The sequence below is a fragment of the Tenrec ecaudatus genome, chromosome 9 (assembly GCF_050624435.1).
Source record: "Tenrec ecaudatus isolate mTenEca1 chromosome 9, mTenEca1.hap1, whole genome shotgun sequence".
Classification (NCBI taxonomy): domain Eukaryota; kingdom Metazoa; phylum Chordata; class Mammalia; order Afrosoricida; family Tenrecidae; genus Tenrec; species Tenrec ecaudatus.
The window spans coordinates 127,589,271-127,609,043 of NC_134538.1; the positions used below are offsets into that span (position 1 = coordinate 127,589,271).

Sequence of the window (19,773 nt, forward strand, 5' to 3'; positions counted from 1 at the left end):
TATCTGGCTATGCACCTGCTCTTCCATGTCTTCCTCTCCTTGGCCCAAACTGGGTGAACAGTGCAGGCTCCTAATTCGGTCAAGGTTCTGAGTTCAGCTCCTGTCTAGCAACTTGGTATCTCCCTGTTCTCCTTCGTTCTCCCAATTTTCCCTGTCTCTGCGTCTTAGGCCGTCACCACTCAAATTGTTCTAATGATTGATCGCAAGATGAGAAAAATGCTATCGATTAAAACTCAAATCCATTAACCGCCTGTTAGAAAACTCAATGCCTTCACAGGTCTATGGAAAATCTCCCTGGAATACCAGACCTGAAATTACTGAAGTGACAAAGAAACTGGACAAATATAGTCAAACAACTACAGTTCTTATACAAATATTAAGAAATTTCATCAAATAAATGAATGGTTCAAAATGAATGATTCCTGATATCTCCAGGGTATTTCCATGCTCAGTTTAAATAAGAGAAGGGGAAGAAATGGTTAGCATAACAAGGTTAATTGAAGTCTCCTAGTCCCTGCTTTATGGTTTAAATAACCCTTTTGTAATTATGTTTCTGAAAGCTTGGTTTCATTAGTATGTCTTAACTTCTCTCAAAATAAATTTAGAAAAAATAAACTCAAATGCATCTCTTCCCCTCTTTGATTGGAAATAAATTAAAATCAAATTAGTAGCCGATGTTTCCATAGCTAAGGATGTCTTCTCTCAAAGATACATTTCTTATTTATTCAATTTATTGAATAGATGAAAAATATAAATATGAATTGTGAAGAAATTTTTCCCTCCCCTAAACTCATCTAAACTTGGAATGAAGACATGAAATGAATTAGAGTAGAGGGCACAATTCATTCTTGGACTGGAAAAAATATTTTTAAGGAAGAAAAACCCAGGATAGCAAATTATTTTTGAGCAGTTTAAAACCTTACCATAGTAAACTTATATCATTTTATGCTAGTAATGTTCCATTACTGCTGCATTATGAAAAGAAACAATGGAAAAAATAAAGTCAGATTTAACTTTTGTTCTTATACACGATATCAGAAATCCTTAGATTTTACCACTGGTGCTCAGTGAATGGTCCAACAGTCTGGTTTTGGTTGTGCCTGTAGCCCTAGGGAACACTGGTGGGGCAGTAGTTAAGTGCCTGGCTAAGTGCAGACCTCGAGGTCAGAAGCTTTGACCCCACCAACCCCTCTGCGGGAGAAGACACAGCAGTCTGCAGAAGCATCACAGGCTTAGAAGGGGATGGTCTTTGTGAGTCCAAATCAGCTCTGAGGAAGTGGATTTGACTGTTTTAAAAAATAAACTTAAGTAATTCGCCATTCTATCTGGCAACATTAAATGTTTCAATAAATCTTCTTGATTTGGTTTGTTAAAAACAGGGGTGGGCTACAAGTTTTCTTTCTTGTTGTTGTTGATTTTTTTCGTCATTGGCTTGTTGTTGTTTTGTTTTATTTTGTTGCTTGGTTTTGCTCTGTCTTGTTTTTTTTTTTTTTTTGCATGTAATTACCTCCGCTGCCTAAATAAAATAGGCTGGATGAACAATCTGGAGGAGAAAACAATGGGACTGAAAGTTTTGGGGGGACATGGGAGAGGGGGAGGTGGGGGGAAAGGTAGTGGTGGTAACAAACCCAGGGATAAGGGAACAACAAGTGATGCAAATCGGTGGTGAGGAGGGTGTAGGAGGACAGTTAGGGCATGGCCAAGGGTAATGTAATAGAGAGGAATTACTGAAACCCAAATGAAGGCTGAGCATGATAGTGGGACAAGAGGAAAATCAAAGGAAATAGAGGAAAGAGCTAGGAGGTAAAGGGCATTTATAGAGGTCAAAATACAGGCATGTGCATATGCAAATATATTTATAAATGAGGATGTGGAAATAGATCTATGTGCATATATTTATAGGTTTACTATTAAGGTAGAAGATGGACTTTGGGTGGGCCTCCACTCAAAGTACTCCCTCAATGCAACAATAGTTGTTTCTATTAAACTGGCATTCCATGATGGTCACCTTTTGACACAATTACTGAAGACAAAGCAGGTGCATAAGCAAATGTGGTGAAGAAAGCTTATGGTGCCTGGCTATCAAAAGATGTAGTATCTGGGGTCTTAAAGGCTTGAAGGTAAACAAGCGGCCATCTAGCTCAGAAGATACAAAGCCCACATGGAAGTAGCACACCAGACTGCGTGCCCATGAGGTACTGAAGGGATCAGTTATCAGGCATCAAAGAACAAAAAATAATATCATTGTATGCTCACCTTCCTGATATGATTGCTGAAGACAGATGGGTGCATAAACAAATGAGACGAAGAAAACTGATGGTGCCTGGCTACCAAAAGATATAGGATCTGGGGTCTTAAAGGCTTGAAGGTAAACAAGTGGCCATCTAGCTCAGAAGCAACAAAGCCCACATGGAAGAAGCACACCAGCCTGCATGATCATGAGGTTTAGAAGGGATCAGGTATCGGGCATCATCAGAACAAAATTAATATCATTGTGAACGAGGGGGAGTGTGGGGTGGAGACACAAAGCCCATCAGTAGGCAACTGGACATCCCCTGACAGAAGGGTCGTGGGGAGGAGATTAGCCAGTCAGGGTGCAGTGTAGCAATGATGAAACATACAACTTTCCTTTAATTCCTAAATGCTTCCTCCCCACCCACTATCATGATCCCAATTCTACCTTGAAAGTCTGGCTAGACCAGAGGATGTACACTGGTCCAGATAGGAACTGGAAGCACAGGGAATCCAGGGTAGATGATCCCTTTAGGACCAGTGTTGTGAGTGGAGTTACTGGGAGGGTAGAGGGAGAGTGGGTTGGAAAGAGGGAACTGATTACAAGGTTCTACATGTGACCTCCTCCCTGGGGGACGGACAACTGAAAAGTGGATGAAGGAACATATCAGACAGGGTAAGATATGACAAAATAATAATTTATAAATTATCAAGGGTTCATAAGGGAGAAGGGAGTGGGGAGGGAGGGGAAAAATGAGGAGCTGATTCCAGAGGCTTAAGTGGAGAGCAAGTGTTTGGAGAATGATAAGGGCAGTGAATGTACAAATGTGCTTTACACAATTGATGTATGTATGGATTGTGATAAGGCGTCGTATGAGCCCTTCATAAAATGATTTAAAAAACAACAACAACAAAACCCGGGTGAGATCTTTTTTTCCAGTCGAATAAGTGTCCTCTTCTAAAAGAAACAGTCAAAAGAGGGTGCACACCCATCCCATGGGCACTTGTTGGAGGCCACGGTCTCTTGGCAGCTCTGTGCATGGTCACAGTGAGCTGTTCACTGGAACAGGTATAGGGGGCAGGTGCCCACTGAAACCCTCCAATGAGCGGCTGAGATGGGGCTACAGCCGGAAACGGCTGTCACACAACCGAGGATCTCCGTTGCTGTGTAAGGATCTCAGGGCTGAAGCACACACATCAAAGAAAGCTTGACTTCTTTCTATAACACTGTGGGCTTGTTATAACTGTCCTGTTAAGTCTAAAACCACACATGTAACTTATTACGTAGCTTACTGAAAATGGCTACAGTCACCCCCACATTTAGCTGACTGACAGTTTATCAAGGCTACAAACGTTAACAAAACCATATTTGCTTCCATATGGAATGGACGTGTAGAATTTACCATACAATAAGTATGCTTAGAATCAACATTTATTTGATAAGAAATAGAAGAAATGCATCACACGTAAGCTCACAGATTCGGATAATTTAGGACACAGCACTTATTTCGCTTTGCCCTTTTTAACTTCGTTTCCCTTTCATTTTGTTATATCCCTTTAGCCCATCAGAGCCAAGAAGACCCCGGCCACAGGTACAGGCAGTCCCTGCATTACAAACAGCTCCATTTCCAAATCTGCCGCTGTCTAATTTGTACATAATCGGAAGAGTCTGATAAGGTTTGTCAGTTAGTCAAAAGTTTAGCTGAATATATAGTGTATCTTTCCATGCATACAAAATGGTCAAGAAACTTCCAGATAAACATAATGATACAGGAATAATAATATGATATCTCGATGTGTTAAAAAAAGTAGCACCTGTTTTGTTATTATAACATTCTGATTTTATGAACGTTAAGTATTTTAATATAATAGGCTTTATGTGGCTCCGTTCATCCCTGCGGGTTCTAACATAAATCGAACCTTTGTAACCCACGGGCTGCCTATGCGCCTCATGGAGCCAGCGCTTTGTGGCGGGGCTATCCCGCTGCCCCAGAAGCTGTCCTCCCAATCAAGAGCCAAGGGTCAAAGGTTGTGGGCGCTCCAGGAGTACCACAGCTAGAAGACACATTACAAGTTATCCAAGCACCATTCGCCCAACCAATCTTTCTCACTCAGAAATAAGGCGGGACAAAGGCAACGAACTGTGGGCTGTGAGTTAACCCCAGTGTTTGCCACAAGGAGGAGACCTGAGCCGGTGGGTGAAGACAGGATGGAGTCACACAACTGAGCAGAGCACGCAGCCTGAAGGGGAGACTTGCCCAGAAGGGCTCTGGAGGGCTCCCGGTGGGGAGAACCTTTGTTCCAGGCCACGGACAGGGTGTTGCTACACTGCATTTCCACATGGACCGCGTGGTGTGGTGCAGCTGGGTGGACACTGTGTCTCCGTAGGGTGCAGCTAATTCTGATTAGAATGAAGAGCTGTCAATCAGCTTTCTCACCAGCTGCTTTATCCTGGGAGTGAATGGGCGGTGCACATGGTGGCTAACCTAAAGGCGGATGTTAGTCTCAGAAGCAAGCTCTGGTATTACAGCTGAACAAGCAGCCACGGACAACTGTGTGGGGCGTGTGTACTCTGACACACCGGGTGGCATCATGGGATGGAACTGACTCTCCTGCAACTGGTCATCCGTGGTATATCTCGCTAGACGTCATGTGACGAATGTACCCTGTTGTCCTGTCTGATCCAGCCAACCCTCCATCTCTCAGGCCATAAACATGTACAGAATACATTATTTAAAGTCGCCATCGACTTGATGGCAGTGAGTTGGCTTGGGAGTAGGGGTAAGCTTTACACTGGGGACGACTTGAGCAAAAACATTTTGGAGGGTTCGGTGGGTAGCCTGCGATTTTTGAAGAAGACTACAGATTTAGTTTAGAGCCCGGAGCTGCCAAGATCTTCTCGTTTGATTATTTTCCTTCAGTATTGCAACGCACATTTCAGCCTCCCCTTTTCACCCATGCTGCACTTCCCCATGGCTAACATGGCAAATGTCACACACGTATAAAGTCATGCAAGTGAATTGTTTTACCTTTGCCTGCACCTGCACCAGGTGGAGGAATACCAGCTTTAACGAAGGGAAACAGAAACAGGACACTATATAGTTAGATGTCACACCCATGAGCATGCATAGCGAGATCAAAATACTTATCGAAATGCTAACGCATGCAAGGAAAATAAAGTCCACTACACCAGGTAGAGGGCGCAAAGATGGGCTGGTGTTCCCAAACCTACCCAGTCATCAAATGGCTATACCTTATTTAGGGGGCATTACTCATGCTTGCATATTATCTCAGGAGACTAGTTCGAAGCATTTGGGGGCAGAAATGTCCATCCTTATGCTGTGGAAGATCATCTAATGCATACGCCTTAAAGAACTCTATGAGCGAGAGACATGCAGGAGCACACAATCGTTTGCAATATATATATTTATCATTTTCATGGAATCCAAAGTGTTCACGATGAATTGAATTCCTTTTTTTGGGTCCTTCAGTCAGGTGAGTTTGCTTTCTTGATACACCAGGTGAAATACCAAAATATATAATTCCTCGCTCAAACACAAAACAAATGCACTATTTAATGACTGTTGTAATTTCCTTGAACTAACCAATCATTTTCCAAGAAATCAGGCCCAGGACTGAAAAGACACATGTATATGTAAGCGTATATGGCTTAGGTGCATAAATAAGGGGGCATATAAAAGTTCATGGAAAAATATTGCTTATCTTTGAATTCCACTTTCCCAAGAACTTTTTGAAGGCCCGCCTTCATATATATATGAATGTGTATTTATGTACATATGCATATCTATATAATTAAATGTTAGCCTAATAAAAATGGCTTAAATTTTGAATTAAAACATGGCAAAATCCAATTTTGACTGCAATATTTTAATGTAAGTATAAAAGTTTCATTGGGACATGCCAAACAAGTATCAGGGTTACTCCTAGAATTAATCGATTCGTGGCTTTTTATAAAGCAGACTGAGGACTTCTTGGGAAGATCAGGACTTATCGTTGATTACGTGAGAGGTGTTTAAGGCCGCGTTATGGAGGAAGGTGGACCCAGACGTGTGTAGTACAGTGTTTGCTCCCGGCATTCCTGATGACGGCGCTCGCTTTTATCCGCGCCCTGCTTACCTTCATTCACAGTTGTTACTGCCTCCTCTGTGATTTGACTTCCAGATCCTGCTGCTGTTTGTGCATAGAAATAAAACTTATATCGAGTGCTGAAATTCAAGTTTTTTAAAGTCCAGCGAGTCTTGTTGGCAGGAATTTTTACATCGACCAGCGGGCCTAGTTCATGTGTGCTGTTAACTGTCAGCAAGAAAGGACAAACAAGCACATTCACCATTAATTGACGCAGGGATCCCATTTTAAATACAAGGGGCCTTCAAAAATTCGTGGAAAGATGGACTAGAAAGATAATGGATATTTTCCACGAATATTTTAAAGCCCCCTTTGTATACAGACACAGAGACTCTAACCCACTTCTATAGATCCTGTCCCACCTCCAAGCAACGCTATGAGACACTAGAACTGCCCCCTTGGCTTCCAAAGCTGTTGCTCTTTCTGTGAGCAGACAGCCTCGTCTCTGTCCCGTGGAGAAGCTGGTGGGTTTAAGCTTCTCAGCTAACAGCCCGTCCTAGCCCATCATTGCTGCCAGGGCTTCAAATGCACTCTAGGGAAAGCTAAACACACACATACCACACACAAACCAAAAAGAAGAGTTTGTTTTTTAAATGATAACAGGTCCCCCCTCCCCTTAAATCTTTGATTTATCTTCCCTTCCTCCCAAGTAGCTTACTTGGCTGGTATTTCAGGGTGTACTCAGTCAACACGCCATTGGGGCGACTCGGTGGATCCCATTCCAACGTGAGAGAGTCCAGTGTGGGGTTCACGATCTTCAGCGAGGACGGAGCGCTGGGGACTGGTAATGGCAACACACAGTCGGCACAAGCTTGGTGAGGGCTCTCGAGTGGACTGAAATAACACAGCCCACCCTACCCACGGGGCTGGCTCAAGGTGTGTTGCTGCTATTCCCGAGTCAGCCCAAACTACTGTAGTGCACACCCGTGCCAGGGCCCCGTTCCCTTGATCTCTCCTCTATTTTTACCTTTAGATTCTTTCCAACTATCATCCCCAAATACATAAAGACTCTGCTTTGCATATGGGCATATATATATATATAAAACATATTTTGAAGGCCTCGTTTCACTGATGGTATCAAGTAAAGCAAGCAAGTAACTAAGTGAAACCATTTTGACCACACCTTTGAATGCAGCTATGTTTTGAGCCATTAAGAATGTTGCCCCCCCCCAACAAACCATGCATCCCCAAACAGTCAAGGCACACCACCTGCTGGACTTTGGACATGGGACGGCCTGCCCGGGTGCACCGCTGTTCTCACTTTGAGAGCTGACAACTGTCCACAAGGCATGGCAAGGGACAAAGCCCCAAAGCTGACACACTGCTGAGTTGGGGAGAGGGCCCTGGGGCCTCACTTTGCTATAGCAGACCTTGAAAACCTCACAGAGGAAACACGCCCAATCCTTTCTGTACTTCCTTGGGGAGACGATGGGTGGCAGCAGCTCCCCCTCATGAATCTACCTCCCGTCCGTGACCTACCATATTCCTGAGAATGTTAATAGCACCATTCCCCCTGGACAGAAAACAGGGACTCAACCTGATTCTCTCTCTCACTGCATTTCCACCACTTCCTGGGACACTGTGTCATTGTGATTGTTAGGTGCTGTTCAGGCCAGTTCTGACTCATAGCGACCCTCTTAAAACAGAAAGCAACACCACCTGGTCCCTCACCATCCACACGATTCTTCTTTGGTTTGAGCCCATTGTTGCAGCCACCCTGTCAATCCATCTCGTTGAGGGCCTTTCTCTTTGTTGCTAACCCTCCTGCCAATCTGCGTAGGACCAGTAAGCACTCACCTATTAACCCAGAGACAGGCACTTCAGACCCACCCAGGGGCTATCAAAATCTGCTTCCATCAGGTAACAGTCAATGAAACCCTGGTGACACAGTACTACTGTGTCACGTGGGACCATGAAGAATAGAGAGCGACATAATGGGGCCTAGAAACAACAGTGTCATTCACATCTATCCCCTCATCTCTCTGTCCTCTCTGCTACTGCCCCATTTCAAGTCTCAACAGCCTTGCCCTTGGCCTACAGAAGTGCTTGATACATAATTGGCAATCAATGACGCCTTAGCTTTTCCAACCCAATCAAGTGACTTTTAATTTTAGGCGGGGTGTTCACAAACCCCTGTGAGGATCTCATGACATCCACAAACTTGCCCCCCCCCCAAATAAGACACATTCTTCACACAATTTAAGGAGGTTCATAAAAATCCGGAGCCCATTCATTGCCCTCCTAAGAGTCTGTTGCTAGGGGTCTGGATGAAGAGCCCCTGAACTGTAGGTAGGAGCCCACGTGTCATGGTGGTTACCAGTTGGTCTGCTAACTGCAAGGTCAGCAGGTCAAAACCATCAGCCCTCCCACGGGGGAAAGACGAGGCGTTCTACTCTCAGAGAGTGTTAGAGTCTTGGAAACCCACAGGGGTTGTTCTACCCTGTCCTCCAAGGTCTCTAGGAGTCAGAATCGACTCGGGGCCATGGGTTTCATTTGCAGCTTTAGCCAACAGGTTCACACCCACATCATGAAAGCCTTTTCATGATCTGGCCCCCCTCTAGTTTGCCATTTCTCATTATTTTCTGCCACGTGGGATGAGGTTCCCTGAAGAAGCCATGATGTTTTATAGCTTGCTTGCCTCCAGTATTCTAGGTAGTTCACTTCCTCCCTCTCTTATCTTTTAACACCCTGGTCTTCTCTTCTGAGACATCTTCCCCTGGGCCAGCTAGAGGCCCAGTGTGGGGGTCTTACTAGTGAAAGTCTCAAACAGAAGGAACCTGGACTCTCTGAGGCAGTTGAACATCTGCCAGCACAATGAACACTTACACCACGCAGGGCCTGGGCAGGGGATGCGGCTCTGAGCTGCGCGAGCAGCAAGATCGAAGGCGTCACTGGACTTGCTTGGCTCATGCTCGTGGTAATGCCCACCTTGGCACCTTGTTAAATTCCTATCTTTCTTACCAGGAGCCCTGGGAGGGCAAAGGTAGGTGGCTTGGCTGCTGTCCTAAAGGTTGGCGGTTCTAACTGGCCCAGTGGCTCTGTGGGAAGATGCAGCACAGAATACGGCATAGAAACCCCAGGGCAGCTGTTCTCTGCCACCAGGGGTGGGGTGGGGGTGGGGTCTCTGTGAGTCGGAACTGACTTGATGGCGCCTAATAATCACCCCAGCAAACATTTCCACGTGGTGTCCTCTCTCCCTTACCCACCACGCTCGTAAGCTCCGTGGCACAGGCCCCGCCTCTTCCCTTGACAACTTTGCATATTTGACCCTAACTGGGAGCTGCGCAAAGAAGAGCTGGCGACCGACGGGAAGCACTGCTTGCCGGAATAGGCCCCTAGCTCTCACGCCTTTCAGATGCAGCGAGCGGTCCTTTAACTTGCTCTAGGCTCCGACCTCGGCATCACAAGTTGATCTCAGACCAGGCAGAGATAAAAACATCCTGAGTCAAAGGCGATGGAATGCCAGGACAGTATTTTGCCTTCTGAAGCCGCCCATGTATCCGGTCAAGGCTCGAGCGAACCGTCCCTTGGCCACCTGTGTGCGTGCTGTGGTCACCAGGCTACGCGTCCTGCGGAGCGCTCCCAGGCACTGCCGTGCGGTCCCTACTGTACCTCCTTCCGGCGTGTCGAAGACTCTGTCGGCGCTGGCTGGGCCCTCTCCTTTCCCGTTGGCCACTCGGACATTCAGAGCATAGTGGCTGAAAGGCTCCAGCCCGGGCAGCATGCCGTGAGTCTTGCTGCCTTGGAAAGCCAGGACCTTCTTCTGAATGTGGTGCTTGCTTCCTTTAGCCACACTCGGTGCCTTCCAGCAGTAAATCTGAAATGTCAGCCAACAGTCAGTCCCAGACAAAGGGCCACACGGAAGTCCTCATATGCACAAAATTAAAGTTTTGACCCTTTCCCCCCCCCCCCCCGACAATTCCTTAGTGCACTTTATAAGCAAATGACCAGCAAAATCGATGGATATTGATTCTGAGGCAAGAATGATTAGATAAATAATGAGCGATAATTAAGTTAGGGATAGGTGATGTAGTTGGGCTTTATAATTTTGTTGGAATAGATTAAGCAAAGAAACATAATGGCATAAGATCCATATAGTTCTTTCTAGATCATAAGAAGAGATTAAAGTGTCATATAAAAGATTCTAAAACAAAGATGACTGCCCAGCATCTACTTTTCCAGAGTTAATCCAACTTCATAAACAATGATCTCTCTTAATTAATCCAAACTACCAAACCAAACCATCAAGCTGATTTCAATAGGACCATTCATTCTCACTTCCATGCAGTCTATTGCAACTCACAGTGCCCCTGCAGGACTGGGCGGAACTGCCCCCGTGGGTTTCCAAGACTGTAATTCTTTAAAAACTTTTTCTTAAATGATCACTTTATTGGGGGTTCTCACAACTCTTATAACAACCCACACATCAACTTTATCAAACATTTTTGTACATATGTTGCCATCATTCTTTTCTATACATTTACTTTCGATCAAGCCCTTGGTATCAGCTGCTCTTTTTTCCCTCCCCTGCCCCTCATGACCCTTTGATAAATTTTAAATGATTATTTTTATATCTTACACTGACCGCTGTCTCCCTTCCCCCACAGACTCTGTTGTTCGTCCCCCTGGGGTGTGTGTGGTTATGTGTTGATCATTGCGCTTGGTTCCCCTTCCTCTCCTCCTCTCCCCACCTTCCCCCTACCCTTCTGGTATTGCTACTCCCATTCCTGTTCCTAAATTCTGTGTGTGGTGAGCTGTGATCTCTTGTCTGTATATATGCACATGCTCCCGTCTAGCCAGCAGTGAAAGGCAGTTCCACTATCAAGACAGTAATTCTTGTTTTTTTTTAAAGAGACAGTAATTCTTGAAGTGAGTAGAAAGCCTATGGCTTTCTCTCATGGTGTGGCTAGTGGTCTTGAACTGCTGACCTTGTGGTTAGTAGACCAACATGCAACCTATTATGCCATCAGGTTTCCTGACTGAACCACAGTGAGTCCATATTATTACCTATAGTGTGGATTGGGAATCTGGGTGGCTCAGTGGGTTACACTTTGAGCAGCTAACGACAAGGTCAGTAGTTCAAACCCAACAGTCGCTCCTCAGCAGAAAGACAAGACGTTCTGCTCCTGTAAAGACTTCCTGCCTCAGAAACCTACGGAACAGTCCTACCCAGTCTTAGTGTCCCTCTGAATTGAAATTTACCCCACGGCCGGGGAAATTTTCTTTTCTATTTTAATAATTTGGCTTAAGCAGCCCCAGTGGCAAGGTCAGGTAAACACGGGCCTGCTCACTACAAGGTGGGGGTTTAAATGCACCAGATGCTCCTCAGGAGAAAGACGAGACCGTCTGCTGCCATAGAGATGCACGGCCTTGGACAGCTCCTGGGTCTTTAGGAGTCAGACTGGCTGGCCCTGGGTTTGGGCTGGTTTGCGGATCAGCTCGGGACCGAGACCAAAGAGCAGTCAAAGACCCCTGCACCCGCTTCAGGGTCTCTTCCACCAGACTAAAGTGAATCACTTATTTGAAAATTCTATTTTTTTGGAAAATGCTCATTTTTATATTGATTGTTGGTATAATTTTTGGAGAGGTGAGCCTATTAATCCTGGTTACGAACATAGAATTGTCATTTATGACATACACCACAAATATTCTTAGAAATTTAAAGACATTTTAAAGACAAGCGACACTAACATCCACTCAGGAACTTTAGCAATCTGGGAAAAATAAAATTGAGCATGCTGTTGTACAAAGCCTGACCTCTAGGGGTCAGGGAGAGCCGATCAAAGTAGTGATGTGTGGTCACGTGCACAGGGCTCCGTGGCTCCCCATCAAAAGTCTCCATGGATTAGTCGTGAGTGCTTCTCACGAACAAAGATTATTGATGCACATGAAACGACCTGCTTGGCACTACCTTGTCTTAAAGGATCATCTGAGCTATTTAAGTAAGTCGAAACCACTTCCAGGAGAATTCTGTGAGCTCAACCAAGGTGGTCAAGCTTGCTTTAAAGTGCTGTTTGTTAAGTTTTAGTGTTTAAAAATGAATTGCCCTCATCTGGATCTCGAGGTGGGAGAATGTTCAGATATGTTTGGGGAAGAGGGGGAAGGCTTTGGCCGCCTAACTTGGGAGGCTCTTGATTTTTCATTCAACCCACGTTGGGGTCCTCAGGTCTGCCAGAAGCTAGAGAGCCAGTGGCCCTCCCAGAGGCCCCCTCCAAACGGCTGCTACTGAGGTCGGAACCAGAGGTGTCATTCCACTTGCCCGATAGCCTTGAAGGTGCCCACGGATGCTTTTCAGGGGCACGGGGTCCCAGTGCACCTCGGCCAACGTACTGTTCACCACGCTCACTCGCACATTGCCGGGAGCCACCATCGGGACTGAAGGGAAAGAAGGGGAGGGGGGGGGAGCATCGATGTTATTCCACGTTTCACGCCGCAATGTCACTCTCTCGAAAGCTTTCGGTTCAAAGCGTGCCTCAGCCCTAGCCTAAGGAGTCTCAAGCACTGAGCGCAGTCTCAAGTACCAGCTGTCTGTTCGCTGGATTTGACGAGAGCAAGAGAGTTTTCCAGAGCTCTCTCTCTCTCTCTCTCTCTCTCTCTCTCTCTCTCTCTCCACAGCTGGCTACTTCAATTCAGAGATGCTTAGGAACGTCATGGCCACCCTCCCTCCCACCCCCACTCCCCCAACCTCAGTCCCTCTCTTCATGGACTTGCCACGCACTGTCGTAAGTTTGTTGTGCTAAAAGCAAACAGTGTTTTCCATCAAAGTATAAAGGAGCAGCACCAGTGACTTACGGTCTTCTCCGGAATGTCCCATGACGACAGCTGGCTCTGGAGCAAACCCCACGTCATTCAGGGCCTGCACTTTGACCAGGTACGGAACAAAGGTTGGCGTGCCAGAGACAATATATTTGGACACATTGGCCACGACCACAGATGTCCACTCGTCGTCGCCGTCTTTCTGGCGCCAGCTAACTTTGTACTGAAGGCCCGGCCCGTTAGATTCAAAACCATTCAGGGGCTACGAGAAACGGCAGTAAGCAGAGCTGAACCACCAGACTGCACAGGCACTTATTGGGACGGCAAAGGCCATCAGTCCCCAGACCCACAGGACTGAAGCGCAAGCTACTAACAACGTCCTTCAGGGAGCTTTTATGCCACACACCGCCCGCCCCAGCCTTCTGTTTGTGATGAGACAGAGCTTGTTTGGGACCAGCGAGTGCAAGGTGGCAAATCCCATCAAGCAGTAAAGCCCACAGGTGTCCCCTGGCCAAGGGCGGTGAGTCTTCAAGCACTTCCACAGTGCTGCTGTTGTTCTCACACATGCCTGTTCGTGTGGCCGCACACCACTGCCCCGCTTACTTGGAGAATACATTTTGTGAATGATTTCTTTATTTTTTTAAAAAGGAGAGATTGGGCGGTCACTCTGTCTTGCTTATACACATGTATGCACATGTGTATGTGCACAGGGGTTCGTATAGATGTGTTTAGATGAGTGTATGTAAAGGAGGTCTTCTTAAGCTACAGAAGTAAATATATATACCCATTTACAAAATCCAGAAAATACAAGTAAGCAAAAATAGACAAACAAAGGCAAGTTGGCTGTTGGGAATAGCGGGGTGCATACTCTCCAGGTGGTTCTCGACAGCGATGCTATGGCAGTTAGCATCTGTTGGGCACCCACACGGGTCAGGCACCGCCTAGGTGTGACACCGTTTGCGTAAGGCCATGCAGTTACTACATGGCACAGCCAGGATTCACAACCGCGCATCTTGGTTCCAGGGGCCTGGTTTTCAGTCACCACATCGTCCCGGCTTCTTAAATACAACGGGGCCTCAAAAAGGTCTGTGGAAAAGGGACTGAAAAAATCATGGAATTTCCCCATGGACTTTGGAAGCCCCTTCCTAAGTATCTAAACACAAGTAGGATTTTAAGGCAGGAAATGGTCTTAAAACTTTTCTTTTTTTAAACTCTAAAAATATATGTCGCTCAAGGCTTCATGGCTCACCTTCCAGGTAATCACCAAATTATCAGGCTCTGATCCCAGACCTTCCACCGTTGTGGGATTTTTATCCGGTTCTGGAAAATAAGCAGCCACACATGAGCATGCTTCTCCTGGCACGTGGTGACCAGCGTTGCTGTTTAATCCCACGCCCCGTGGTCTCGCGTTACCTGCTGCTTTAGTCAGGTACTGTTCAGATGCCTCGCTGGGCCGGCTCGTCCCGATGCCGTTCACCGCCGTCACTCGGAAGGAGTAGTTCACGTAAGGAGAGAGCTTCAGCTGTGCTGTGGTCTGCACTCCAGAGACTTCTGTTTGGTGGCGCCACAGGCCTGCTTCATGCAGCGAATCTTCGTATTCAATGATGAATCCTGGCCAACACACACACACACACACACACACACACACACACACACACACACACACACACACACACAACAAATGCAGGTCAGTGAATCCAGTCACCCAGCAGGCTGGGTGCCAGCAATAACTCAGTGGGTAATCGAAGTAGAGTAACGAAATATGAATGGCTTCGCTTATTCCTAGTACGGACGAACACACCGAAATAACTGGCCTTCTTTTTTTAGTGTAGTGAATTGAGTTACTTAAAACTGGTTAAGAGTGATCCATGTATTTGGGGGGCAAGTTATCATTAGGTGGCTTGGGGGTGGTTTTTTTGGCGAGTCTCAGAGTGTGATCTTGCGTGTTAGTTATCAGCATCCTTATCATCAATTTGTCAAAAGTGAAATATAAGTGGTCTGTCACCTTGAGGTTTGGTAGGAATGGGTGGGACCTTGTCAGTGATATCAAAGTCTTCTCTCTTTCAAAACCCCAAACCCACCACTGCGGAGTCGACTTCAACCCACAGCAACCCAACAGGCCTGAAGAGAACTCTCCCAGAGGGTTTCTTTCCAGGGTGGCAAACCTTCCTGGAAGCAGACCATTGCAGCTCTCTTCCAGAGAGGCTGAGGGCTCACACTGCCAGCCTTTCCTTCAGTGAGCTGCGGGCTAGGGGCTCCTCCAGTGGCATGGATGATCGAGCATTGAACATCAAAGGGAATGAGGCATCACTAGAGGGGCTAGTTGCTAGAAATAACTTGACCCAAACCCACTCCTGTTGAGTCGATTCTGACTCAGAGCCTCCCTACAGCACAAGGAGAACTGCTCCCTAGGGCTTCCTGGGCTGCACATCTTACAGGAGCAGCCAGCATTGCCTTTCTCCTGCAGGAGAACGGGGCAGTTCTAGTCTCCACCTGGTTCTTAGCTCAATGCTTAACACCAGCCCCTCCAGGGTTACTCAGAAATAACTCAAAGGGACTATCTTAATAAGGGTGGATGGCAAGAATGGTTTTATTCCCGAGTCATTTCATCAAAGTATTTTGATAGCAGAGTTCTAGCATTATCCCTAATATTATTGATATACAATAATATTTTAGAAGTGATCTAATATTTTGAAGTGAATATTTAGAAGTGATTTGTTTATCCCTGGGAAAATGTGAACATATAAAAAGATCAGTTTGCTTCATAATAAGATGAAATGAAATGAAATCCAGTGGATGTCATTTGCCATGTGACAGATTGATCGACATCAGAAGGTTTAACAAGCTTCGTTGTCTGGGATGCAGGGAAATGGGCAGGGTCACACCTGGTTTTTGGGAAGTATAAATGATGCGCCTTCTCTAGAGGTCAACCTGGAAGCATCTTAAAATATCTGACATTACAGAGCCTTTGATTAAGAAATGATACTTCCAGCCATTTATTCTGAAGAAATACGTCTGCACGCATGCTTCAAGACACGTGGAAGAGAATCTACATTACAGCATTGTTTGCGATTGAAACAACCTAATTGCAAAAACCTAAATCAATAGGCTGCTGATTGAGTAAATGATGCTCCGTTTACACAGTGGAATACTCTGCAGCTTAAAAGAGAATAAGGCCGCTTTGTCAGTACTGAAGTGGAATGATTTCTATAAGACATTGTTATGTAAAAGCAAACAGGAAAGGGAAGACTGCATGCTGGACACTAACTTGTATAAAAGAAGCTGCACTGATTGTAACAGAATAGATGCTTGCATGTCTAGGGTTTACTTCACAGAGTGATCACACAGCTGTCACCAGAAGAATGGGGAGTCAGAGATGGGAGGAAGACTTACTGCCAGGGTATACCATTTGTATTTATGAAAATATAGTAGGTACAGGTTTGTAAAACAATGTAATTAGATATTCATTGACTGCCTAATCAGTGTCAGGTACTATGCTGGGCATTAGGGGCATCAGGAGGACACAATTGAGCTGGAGAGCTTATATATATTGTGGTTCTCTAGGGCTAAGGCTCTAGAGTTGGAGTTCTTTCCAACCACACTAATTTGCTGGTGGTCTCCAGTCTCCTAAGCTGATAGCTTCTGTCTTTATATTTGCAGGCCGAATGCTTCCCTGAACTCAGACTTGGTGAGCCAATGGTTGACCTGCCAGATCATTTAATTGTCTAAAGTGTCACTTCACATGGGAACTGACCAGAACTGAGTTGGTTCTTCCTTCCCTCTCCTTTGACAACTCAGGTAAAACAGACAGACAACCCCCCACCTTGAAGTTCTTGCCTCTTTCCCTTCTTTCAAGCTTTTAATAATTCTGTTTACAATACTTTGAAAATATATCTCCACTCTGATCATTTCTTGGCACCCCCAACCATCTCGGTCTGTTCCTGCCCTCATCTCTCCTGTGTGAAATGTTGGGCAACCTCCTGACGCAGAAGGTCCCAGACGTTCTTGGTTAGTGACCTACTTTAAGGTCTCAGTAATTTGGTGCAGTGGGTTAGGTGTTGGGCAACTAACTGCAAGGTCAGCAGTTAGAACCCGCAAGCTGCTCCAGGGGAGCAAGCGAAGGCTTTCTGCTCCTGTACACGTACAGTCTCGGGGTGGTTCTAGTCTGTCCTGTAGGCTCACGAATGAGTTAATAATAAGCCGATGGCAGTGGGGGCTGGGTTAAGGCAAAAGAAATACTCAAATTTTCCTTTTATGAAGTAACCAGACACATACAATTTCATAAAGAGTTATGTCTTAACACCATAGAGCCTGTTGGCACTGCACGCTTCTCAATCGCGGGGACTCTATGAGGTACGGCCGCCCCCCTCGCCTGCTCCATGCGGAGTTCCACGAGGGATGGGGTTTTCATCACAGCAGGTGCTTTTCATCAACATGGCCTGATTAACGTAGGGCAGCGACCTCAGGTGGAAACTGTAAAGGGACTCAAGTTCATGTTTCTCAAGCTTGAAAAACTCCGAGGGACTCCTGCAAGTTTGCTCTGACCAACCAGGAAGTCCCAGGCCAGTGATCCCAACGGGTCTCCTGTTTCTGCTCTGCTCTCCTATAGTCAGAAAGATCGAAACACCACCCGTGGGCTCCTCTCCCTCCAAACACCAGCCCTCAGCTCCTCTCCTCCCCAGCCCTGCCCGCTCCCCACTGTGGACAGTCACATTCTGCCACCGCCCATCAGCCTCCCACGCTCTGCTCTGCCTGCTGGCCTCCCCTCCCCTGGCTCGCTGCACTCCACCACAGTGGCCACCTAGCAGCATGGTGCTGCCTCAGGACCCCTGCACTTGTTCTTGCCTTTGCCTGGAAAGTTCTTCCTTCAGATAACTGCTGACTTATCTCCTTCCTCAAGTGCTTACTCCTTCCTGTATTCAAATATTACCATTTCCGTGTGGCCTGGCCTGCCCATCTGGCTAGTCATCATTATGCCTTCTCCATATTTCTCCAGGCCCTTTCCTGTCTTTTTTTTTTTGGGGGGGGGGGTGTAGAATTGGTGCCTGTAAACACACACACACACACACACACACACACGTACATAATCTCAAGCCAAACCATGTGTGTGTGGACATATAGGTGTTTGAGTCCACTAGAAAGCAGATTCCATGCCTGAATGGGAAGTACAAGATAAATCTTGGAGAATTGCCCGTGGGTGAGAATGAGAAGAAGAGGCAGAAGTAGGCAGGGGGACCTTCCTGCTACAATGCAGGCTGATGTCTAAAAAGAGAGGGGGTAGGCAGGGGAGGATGGGAAGAGCCTCCTACGGCACTGTAGCCCTGAGGAAATCTCAGACTGCCAGCAATGAGCACCAGAGCCCTGCACTAGGTCTGGCTCCGCTCCAGGGCCTCCCTGTTCTCCGGCACTGGCTACTTGGAACACAGGGGGAGGGTGACCTCAGGGAGAGCAATGCACCGGATCCCTGCCACCCAGCAGATGGAGCCTGTCAGTGACTTCTCAGGATGCTTTTCTGAGCTGTGTGTATGTGTGTGTGTGTACAAGCCACACCAATCTATTGACTTAGAGGAAGACTCAGGATAGCTGAATGAGTGTTCTAATCAAGTACACACACACACACACACACACAGTCTATGTAAGCCAAAAAGTATGACTGCAAAATCAGAAAAATGTTCCTTTAATGACAATATTAATATGACGGCTATTGTTTCTTGCCACATTCTCTCTCTATCATAGGTTCCTAAACTTCTTTGACCTACTTCCCCTTTCTCAGAAAGAAATATTACTCAGTGTTCCTTCGGTTCTTAGAAACCCCATTGTCCAGGTTCAAGTGGAGCTATCTGCTTTGGCAGCCCAGCACCCCCAGGGGGCGGTATTGCCCACACTGGGAGATCCAGATGTTTCCCTCTTTCTGTCTCCCTTGAAGAATTCCGGCTCTCTCATTGATCACACCCCGCAGCACCGGTTTGGGCCTCCTCAGGGAATGACGCGTGTTCCCTGCGACTGTTGAGTTTGAGGAACAAAGGGAAGCCGGATAGGACAAGCGTGGAGCTGCAGGGTGTGTGGTGTAAGGCTCCTCTGGGAAACTTCTCACAAGACAGCTCTTGTTCTGTCCTTGAGAAATGAGCAACGGACAAAAAAATGGCACAACGTTCTTGCCCTTTAATCACTCATGCAGTTTTCAATTCTTTTAAAACTTCTTTATAATAAGCACCAATGTTTGTCCAGATCATTGGAGAAAATCTACCAAGATTACCCTTTGAGAGTCCCCCAAGCCAGTCTCCTTGTGAGCTGACCGCTCTGCCTTGAATTTAATTGGCCTGCAGATCCTCTTGGAAGCCAGTTTTGACTCCATTTCTTTTAAAGCCATCTTAGTGAGACTGCCACAACTTGTCCGCAGTTATCCACGGATCACAGGGACATTTAAATACATTTGTCTGGAATAGATCTGTGAGATTTGAACAGGGAACCCTGCAGCAATGCTGTTATTTGCCCGTGTCGATACACACACATTTAATACCTTTACTCACAGCACGATCCATTATTAACTTTACCTTATTTGTTCCAAATAAAAAAATATGGCTTCATAAGGGCAGAGGTTGCTTGTTTGCTTTTAATTGTTTTGCTTTAGAACTCTCC

The 19,773-nt window shown here is 46.2% G+C and overlaps 1 protein-coding gene across 1 annotated transcript in view; it reads right to left on the reverse strand.

The window, feature by feature from the left end:
* NRCAM (neuronal cell adhesion molecule) overlaps positions 1-19,773 on the reverse strand; it is a 104,772-nt gene that overhangs the window by 33,623 nt on the left and 51,376 nt on the right. Inside the window, exons 17-23 of the mRNA XM_075558558.1 lie at positions 14,548-14,745; positions 14,384-14,454; positions 13,171-13,396; positions 12,638-12,753; positions 9,991-10,195; positions 7,037-7,159; positions 6,370-6,546 (exon numbers count right to left, since the gene is read on the reverse strand). Of these exons, the coding sequence (XP_075414673.1) occupies positions 6,370-6,546; positions 7,037-7,159; positions 9,991-10,195; positions 12,638-12,753; positions 13,171-13,396; positions 14,384-14,454; positions 14,548-14,745 (1,116 nt within the window). The remainder of the gene's footprint in view (positions 1-6,369; positions 6,547-7,036; positions 7,160-9,990; positions 10,196-12,637; positions 12,754-13,170; positions 13,397-14,383; positions 14,455-14,547; positions 14,746-19,773) is intronic.